Source organism: Crinia signifera, chromosome 6 (assembly GCF_055691185.1).
Source record: "Crinia signifera chromosome 6, ASM5569118v1, whole genome shotgun sequence".
Lineage (NCBI taxonomy): Eukaryota > Metazoa > Chordata > Amphibia > Anura > Myobatrachidae > Crinia > Crinia signifera.
The window spans coordinates 222,212,904-222,222,758 of NC_139222.1; the positions used below are offsets into that span (position 1 = coordinate 222,212,904).

At 42.2% G+C, this 9,855-nt stretch overlaps 1 protein-coding gene across 1 annotated transcript; it reads left to right on the forward strand.

Annotated features, from left to right (window-relative positions):
* The first annotated feature begins 630 nt into the window (after positions 1 to 630).
* Positions 631 to 8,214, forward strand: SRGN (serglycin). Its single transcript, XM_083148949.1, has 3 exons — positions 631 to 783; positions 4,118 to 4,247; positions 7,864 to 8,214. The coding sequence occupies exons 1-3, from the start codon at positions 738 to 740 to the stop codon at positions 8,039 to 8,041; spliced, it is 354 nt and encodes a 117-aa protein (XP_083005075.1). The 5' UTR covers positions 631 to 737; the 3' UTR covers positions 8,042 to 8,214.
* Positions 8,215 to 9,855: the final 1,641 nt, after the last annotated feature.

The window sequence follows — 9,855 nt, forward strand, 5'->3', positions numbered from 1 at the left end:
GCCCCATAAACCCTATTAGCAAATTACCTGGTTCCTCATTGCGCCCCTCCAACAAGCCCAGATTTGGGTAATTAGCACCCACTGTAACCCCATCACTCAGTACCTCTGGTTAAAAAATCTCTATATTGTTATTCACTTATTACCAGTTATTTATATAGTGCACACATTTTCCACAGTGCTTTACAGAGAATATTTGAACATTCACATCAGTCCCTGCCCCAGTGGAGCTTACAATCTATATTCCCTACCACATGTACATGCACACACAGACATTCTAGGGTTAATTTGTTGGGAGCCAATTAACCTACCAATATATTTTTGGATTGTGGGGGGAAAACTGGAGTACCCGGAGGAACCCACGCAAGCACAGGGAGAATATAGAAACTCTGCACAGTTGGGGCCATGGTGGGAATCGAACCCATGACCTCAGTGCTGTGAGGCAGTAATGTTAACCGTCCGTGCAGGCACAATCATAACAAATATCTGATTTCTTCATTAGAAAATGCTTATTTTTCTTTTCTCAGAAAATTGTCTCTATAGACTTATGTTCCCTGTATTTGTGTACAACACTATGTCTTCACACTTGTGCAGGAAGTTGTGACAACTTGTGGGTTGGTCATAGTGGTTTCAGTCGGAAATCTTAACAAGCTGAGAAGCTCAATGCTTATATATATATATATTGAGGCAGTGAAGGGCACATCCTGAAGCCAGGGAACCTCTTTCTGCACGGCAAGAAAATGATGCTTTTGTTGTTATTCCTAGTGACTGGCAGCCTTGTGGAAGGTACTGTAATGCACTGTCACCACTTTTCTGAATGGTTGATTTAATGGTAGTGCAAAGATGAAGATAGAATATTTGAGTGGTTGTCATAAGTTGTATCATTAGCACTATAGCAGTGTAAAAAGTGAGGTATCATTCAAATGTATTTATGCTTGTGTGTGTGTGTGTGTGTGTGTGTGTGTGTGTGTATATATATATATATATAATATATATATATATATATAATGTTTACAGCAATTTCAGCAAACTTCTGGTGATATGTCTGATACTCTGTATACAAGAACAATATGTCTTTATAGATTGTTCATCATGAGTACAAACCTGTTTTTAGTCCACCAACCACCTCCTCCCGCTGTCAGTTGTCCTTTCGCAGAAGTGCCCTTGATTCCATTATCTGCTACCACTTTGCCCTGTGTTGCAAACTGGCAGAATTAAGAGGAGTGAACTCCGTATTAATTATTTATAGAGTCGTACAGACAGAAATGCTCATGCAAACACACAGGGAACAGCATAATGTTAAAAAAAATAGCTGCTAAGCTTTATTATATAATTATATATATTTATCATGTAAAAAAACTTGATAGATGATTACATATACTGCTGGGGGGGGTGAATTAAATCTAAATTTCGTTAAAATTTATGGGGTATTTTTTAAATTTCTGTTATTTCTACTTGATCATCCGCAAATATATTTAGTACAATTTATGGCGACATATACATAGCTGCTACACGCAATTTCCTGTCAAAGTTGCTAAATAGGTTACTGTGGGAAGTTAAACGGAAAGCTGATTCATGCCATGACGCAGTTCAAGTTTGTGTCTAGAGATAGTGTTATGGAAATGTTTCATAGTAGTCATAGACCTTATTACCCCATTCTCTCAAGTATTTTAGGTCAGGATTCTGGATCCGTACAAAAAAGATATCTTCTAAACATTACATCTAGTTGGACTGATCAACAGGAACGGCAATAGATTCTTGCACTATAATAAACATAGATATTTAGAAACATAGACAAATTTAAAGTAAATGTACTAAGATGGGAATTCTATTTCACATGGGATGTTGCTAAGCGAAACCAATCAGATTCTATCTGAAAGTCTCTTCATGCCCCCCCCTTCCCTTCTCTGCTCCATACTGTACATGTTAAGACCTTTTAGTCTATCCGGGTACGTTTTGTGATGTAGGCCATGCACCATTTGTCAAGTATTATTCAAATAGAAATAAATTGCCCAGTGGTTAGGAACCAAGACCTTTCATACATTGTGTTCAAAAGATAGAAAAAATGGATCCGCACATAGGACCAGATGTACTAAGCTTCAAAAGTGATAAAATGGATCGTGATAAAAAAACAACCAATCAGCTCCTATCTGTCATGTCACAGACTGTATTTGAAAAATGTCAGGTAGGTGCTGATTGGTTGGTTGTTTATCACTCTCCATTTTATCACTTTTGAAACTTAGTACATCTATCCCAAAGAAACAAACTTTACATTAAAGACTCTATAGAGAAAATAATGTATTAATGTAGTGTATCCATTAACAACTTTAAGTACATAGACTATAGACATCAGATTCACATTACAGTTTCTAGAGCGTAGACTGCTGGATGGTAAAATTAAAAATGTATTAGGAGAGAAGGGCGCCCAAAATTTTTTACTGCCTAGGGGCCTCAGCAGGGTTTAGTCTGGCCCTGAATATAATCATACAGGTTGTTGTGTACCTAAAACTAAAACAGAATGGAGAACATTCTGGAAAACAGAAAGGAGCACATACTGCTGTATACAACTATTGTATTACAATTATTGTATTATTGTGTAGTAATGAAAATTGGGCTAATTCATTATTTAAGTTGACAGTAAGCCCTGATAAATGGTGGTAATTGATATTCTTTGATTTCTCATGTGCAAGGCATTAAACTGCGGTTACATTCAGGAAAATAGGACCACATTGTAAGTGCCGACAGAGGGGGGGGGGGGTCATTAAGGCTGTGATGCTGCACTTTCTGGGTGTCAACACAGCGTTGGGCTGGCATGGTTCAGATAACGGAACTGTTTCCGGATCACTTGTAGGGCATGACATCATCGACTGCATGACATCACATACACACAAAAAAATGGCAACCTGGCGACTGCCTATGCAGTTAAGTTGCATAGGCAAGGGGCACCGGTGATATCCTGGCAGGAGAGAAAAATTGCAAAAATAAATGGATCTTGAAACATCCCGGATCCTATGTGTTTTCACACAAAAAATTTACATTGCCTAATTTAATATCCCCACACTACAGTATGTGTTCACTCTCAGCAACAGTGTCATATGATAACAGACATAGGTGGAAGGAGGATGGATGTCACAATGCAGACAGACCTCATTCCTACTACATCATCTGCCATGTGACTGTGGTTGCTATGGTAGTCAAGAATCATAAATCATTAGTAGCAGATCAAAGAAAAGAAAAAAGCAAGAGAGCATAGTAAATACTTTTCTATTAGAATGCCACTGGGATTTATAGTACAAATAAAAAAATCCTGATTTTTCATTGAATTTCTGCCTGGCACACAGGGTCCCCATAAACATATCCTAGCCATCCAAAACGTTACCAGAAGAGCATTGTACGACTACTGAGTGACTTCATGACATCACACGACCTGCCCACACTCCCAAAGTCCCTTTGATGTTCCTTTATAGGATAAAATTGTTTGGACACACAAACTGGTTTCATCCACTGTATGCGGGCAGTCAGTGTACGTTAAATGTGACCTAGATATTAAGCCTACTTTTAAAATACTGCACCTAGAGCCAGATCCAGATTTGTAGGCAATGCCAGTGTTCACACAGCTAAGCATTTAGCGGTATACTGTGCACTCTATTGCTGCCACCTGCAATCAGCAGCAAATATATAGTGCTATGGATTGTTTGAAGAAGGGGCCCCACACCAGTATCTTGCCTAGGGCCCATGAGGTCTAAATCTGCCTCTGGAACTGAGGCATCAATGAACTGGGTTGTAACTAGTGGTGTGCAAACTGTTCTATCACACATTACACAGTGCCCTGATTGTGGCACCATTGTTGCATCTGCACTTACTGGGTGTCTGGGATGGCACCCTGCAGCCAGTAGTGCTACCGCTTGGCCACCCTGGTGTCCAAGGGATGCTCTGGGCAGACACACTGCATTCTGTGGAGCTGCCCAAAGATGATCTGGGTAGTGCTCTACTGCCTAGCAGCTGGTGCCATGTCCCATAGGAGTGATGGGTTTAGGGTTCTGCATGAGAATAGTCATTTGCGAGGGCTCCCTACATGATCAGTTCTATGTATCTGAGCACTGTTCATACATTTGTCCAGGTTTACCTGTGAAGAGAGAAAGATACCAAATGATACGATGCAGACCAGATGACAACTCAATAGACTGTGTTCGAGCACAACCCATTTTTGATCAAGACCAAATAAGCAATAAAATTGATTCCAATCCAGTGTAAGTATACAAATACATTATTCTCACTGATTTATGTCATTACATTATGTTGTATCTCAGTTTCTGTTATATAAACCGGTTTCCTGTCAAATATTATGTGATTGACCAGAGTTAGATGCAATGTCCAAAACATGCTACACTGCAGATGGGGCAGATGTAATATTTGCAGAGAGATTTAGCTGTGAGAGGGGTGTTTCCAAACTCAAATCTAAATAGCAGTGCAAAAATAAGGTTGTCCAGCATGTGTGGGCTAAGTGTACATGCAGATAGTATTTTGTAAATAGTACATAGATAGGCAGTCAATAGTTAACACCAGATGAATGACAGGAAGTAGGTCAAAAGTATCATCAGGGTAATGGTTGACATGGATTTATGTTACCAGGTTCAAAGGTTAACATGCAAATGGTTGACATAGAAAAGGTTGATGCATGGTTTTTTTAATTTTTCATGATTTTTATGGTTAGGATTAGAGTTAGGCACTTGAGGGAGGGTTAAGATTAGGCTGCTGTAGGAGGCGGTGCCGGTTAGGCTGCAGTAAGAGATGAGTTAGGGTGCAGAAGGCACTAGGGGGTGGATTAGGCTGTGGAAGGGGGCGGTTAGGCACTGGGGAGCGGGGTAGGCTGCAGATGGGGGCAGGTAAGGTTAGGCACTGGGAGCGGGGTAGGCTGCAGATGGGGGCAGGTAAGGTTAGGCACTGGGGGCGGGTTAGGCTGCAGAGGATAGGGTTAAGCACTTGGTGAAGGATAAGGGTTAGGCACTTGGTGGAGAGTTGGGCTGAAGAATAGTATGGTTAGGGTTATGTACTTGGTGAAGGATTAGGGTTAGGCACTAGGGGGTGGGTTAGGTGGTAGAAGGGTTGGTTAGGGTTAGGCACTAGGCATAGATTAGGCTGCAGAAGGGGATGATTAGGGTTAGGCACTTGGTGGAGAATTAGGATTAGGCACTAGGGGGGTGGTTAGGGTTAGGCATCAGGGGGAGGGTTACACTTCAATGTCACCAATTTGCATGTCACCCTATTGAACCTGCTGACCATTTTGACTTTTTGACCCAGTCGACCATCTGGTGTCAACATCTCTTTCAATCCACACTCCCAGTATTTATATGCATGCAAAAACAATAAATGTATTTGGCCCCCTTAACTGCAACACGGTTTGTCCCTGTGCACAGTTACTATGTTTGCTTTGCTACTAACTCCGAATATGCCCCTGTATTTCCAGACTAGTAATAATAAGATAAATACAATAAATGAAAGATGAGCCAGTTAAAGAAATGGGTTTATATATCAGACTTCTCAGGATACCTGCATGTTGGATGTGTGTTGTGCCACATCTCACATTTAGGGGGAAATTTACTAAAGGAAATTTGTAAAAAATAGGTGTATTTGTATCCAGAAATACACTTATTTTTGACATTAACTATCCCGAAAACACGGCAATTCGTATTCGTATTTATGTGCTATTAATACGAATACGAATTAACATATTTTCGGGATAGTAAATGTCAAAAATAAGTGGATTTCTGGATACAAATACACCTATTTTTTACAAATTTCCTTTAGTAAATTTCCCCCATACAGTCACTCTAGTCACTCTAGTCAGAGCTGTCAGCAGCAATGTATCCCCTGGGGCCTGGACAAAGCAATGCACTGGGGCCCCTACACACCTATTCACGGGAACCAACTTAAAAAAAATTATAACATGTTCCTCCCATGGTCCAGCAACATATGTCTACATGCTTTCATATAGTGAGCGGCTGTCAGTACTCTGGCTTGTAGGTAGCTCCATTCATCCACCAATCAGCATGCTGATAGCCATGTCACTGTTTGGCTGCAGGTAGAGACTGCTGCCAAGCTGTTCTGATTATGTGGCCACTAACCACCCCTGCTCAAATGCCCCATAAATTGTAGGATCCTGGACAGCTGCCTAGTGTATCTATATGTTAAGATGGCCCTGCCTCTAGTGTCCACCAGTGGGGCAGATGTATGAAGCAGTGATAAGCGAGGAGAGGTGGTGAGCCAGCACCGAATTAACATATATATATATATATATATATATATATATATATATATATATATATAATTTGCATACTATAAAATTATGCAGAGCAGCTGATTGGTTGCCATGGGCAACTTCTTCACTGGCTCACTTCTCCTTTATCACTGATTCATACATCTGCCCCAATATGCTGAGCCCATGTTAATGCTGTCATTTTAAAGGGTGCTTTGATCAGTGAAGGAGTAATGGGAGTAGTTATGGGGTTTTGCCATGGTTTTGACCTGAGGGTCAGTATTTGTACCTTAAGAGATGAAGAACAATCCTTCTAATAAGGACAAATGGAAAAGATACCAATAGCACTCAATCAACTTCTAAGTATTAGTTTGAGTATGGGTCATTTGCACTACTACAGTGCTCACCCCCCCAAGTGGTGTTCGGCTAAACACAGCACCGCTGATTGGCTCCCACCCAGCGCTGACCGGTTCCCTACCATAGAGGTGGCTAACTCCTCAGGCGGTGATCGTCTCGCAACCCCAACACTGATTGGCTCTCTGCAAAAGTGTCTGAGAGCAAGGGAGAAGTCCAGCTTGTGGAGATGTTCTCAGCTTTGATGAGTATCGGAGGTTGCTGGGAACTTATCTTGTGTCCTCCGTCTTTGTATTAGTTTGTTATAACTCATGCTTTCTCTAGCGCACCGGTTTACCTTGATACAGTTTTATACCTACTTCCCTTCCTTCTCTGTCCTAGTCTGCCATATTCATTACTGCTTTCTATAGTTAAGATGATCACTATGCTAATCCAAGTCCTGTGATATACAAAGACAGATAAAAGACTTTCAACCACAACTTTTATTCACTGGCTTAATCCATGATAAGGAAGGCAGGATAGGATACTTTGGAAAGGAGGGCTAGACAATGGCGTATGTAGGAGAGTCAGGGGAGCAAGTTGGCAGGGGGGGGGGGGGAGCAATTGTAGAGCGGATGGTGCCATCAGTGGAGGGACGGCATATGGTCACTAGGTTGACTCTATGAAGGTCAACATACATTAAGTTGATCACTGGAGGTCGACAGAGCTTAGGTCGACACTTGAAATAGGTTGACATAGCAAAGGTCGTCAGGGTCAGAAGTTCCACATAAGCATTAGGTCAACAATGGGAAAGTCAACAGTCAAAAGGCCGACATGAGTTTTTCCCGTGTTCCTTTTAGCCGACTTGTGCCGCCTATGGCGTGGTATACTAGTGTGATCGCAGCGAGGCACCGTGCCCGAAGCATTGCAAATGCAGGGAGCCATTCATGTAGACGTGGTTCACTTAGACGTGTCCATGTCGACTATGTCAACATTCGCGACAAATAAATGTGAAAAACTCATGTTGACTTTTTGACCGTCGACCTTAGCTATTTCAGGTGTCGACCTTCATTGAGTTGACCCTATGACCCTGTGACCCTATGACCCATACCCGGGAGGAACACACACACACACACACACACACAGAAGAGAAGGGGCAGTCCTAGCTCTTTAGAAGGCAATTTCTTTTCCCTGAACTACAATACCAGGAAGGATGACCATGATTACAGTTGAAGTGATGATTGTTTGATTCTATTATTGCTTTTGAATATTTTTAGGATTAAGAGAGTCCCAAGCTACCCAGCACAAGTCCCACTTTCTGCTGAAGATTCTAGCTCAGGAAACGGAGTTTACTCAGAAGAGCTCGGTTCTGCAACATCTAATGAACCAGATTCTAATGAGATAAAGGATTACAATGTCAAATATAATATGTTTGAGGACAATTTTATTGTGTAAATGTAATTGCACTGATATTAAAGCAGATTGGATATAGACCTCTCAGCCACTTGTTTTCTGCCTATATTTTGTCAGCAGCTTCCGAAAGAATGTTCTATATTGTTGCAAATAATCTGTTAGCTTATATTGGCTGTTACTGATATTATTACATTAAACTTTAGCTTTTCCCCTTATCTCTATTATTCTTGCATATTCAACATTGTTTAAAAAGTAGCATTTTTGAGTTACAGGAGTCAGACATCCTAACATTACATTATAGCTATGCCTGGTGATAGCTTGCTGACGTCGCATTAAAATCAACTGAATTGAATGGACCAGTGGAAAAAAATGGAAAATGGGCAAGTTAAGGAAAATGCTGACATGTGGACACTGTGGGCCTGATTCAGACGCAATGATAAATGTGGACGGATATCGCAGATATCAGCATGCTAACTGTGTAAGCACCAGACAAAGCATACACATATGGGGGAAGATTGCAAGTGTGTATGCTGCTGTTCGTCGGGGTGGTGGGCAGCGCTGCCCTGTGAGCCTAGTGAACAGGCCTGAATCAGGCCCTTGGACTCTTGCAAAATAGCATAAAGAAGTAAGTATGCTGCTGTAGCCGTACAGAATAACAGGCAGTCTTTCTTCTTTTTTTTTTTTTTAATCATACAAATTCAGAGACACAGATTTTTATAATGATATTCAAAGATCTCACTGCTGTCAAAAAAATAGTCATTTCATTAAAGTTTTTTCTGTGGGTTAAAAAAAAAGTATTCTGCTGCAGAGTTGGGTCATTTATAAACACCAAAAGAAGGATATTTTTAGACTTTTATCTGGGCTCGTGCTTGCTGGAGGCAGAGCTGGCCCTAGGCATAGGTCAAATAAGGCAATTGCCTTGTTTGCCTATGCCTAGGGTACTTGCAATTGCAAAGCCCAGGGGCCAGCCCAGTTTGAACAGTGGTGGATCGTGTGGCAACCAACAGATGGTGCCGGCTCTGCTCTTGCACAGAGGTGCCCATCTTTGTTTGTGCCACCTTCTTGCTTAAACTGTTGCTCTGTGTTAAGCGGGCACCGGACGGATATGCAATTTGCATAATTACATCATGATGCAGCAGCATAATGACGTGACCGCACCACCCTCGTTCTGAGCAGCACAGGTGGGGAGAGCTGAGGGGCCGTCCACATGACCGTTAATGGGGGGAGCTGAGCGGTGGGGAACCATCTTAACATGCTGTGCTTTGTGGGTGTGGTATATGGTTCTGACAGTCGGGATCCCGACAGTCATTAGCCCGACGTCGGGAACCCGACTGGCCGGACTCAGACAGCATGGCGAGCGCAACAAAGCTCCTTGTGGGCATGGTGGCTCGCTACGCTCGCTACCTATTCTATTCTCCCTCTATGGGGGTCGTGGACCCCCACGAGGGAGAATAGCCGGTGGCCGTAGGGAACCCGGCTGTCGGCGTTTTAACAGTCGGGATCTCGACGTCCGGTAAATGACTGTCGGGTCCCCGTCCGGCACCCATGCTTGGTGTGATCGGATCAGTCCTGATGTGAGACTAGAGTGCTTGTGAGACGTGCTCCTGTACTGAGTCCTGCCTAAATGTATCTCTGACTTCTTTCTGTGACTTCAGTTCACTTCTTCACACACGAGGTAAATTTGCACCAGCAGGAATGATTGCCATTAGTTAATTTATGTAGTTAAATGGTAAACCACAGTACCAGACTGCTTGCTTGTAATAGGATCACATTGTTAGCCAGACCCTGGCCCTGCTGATGGGACTTGTAGTTCTAAAGGGGAAAAAAAGTAAAATACTATAGAGTGACAGTGACCG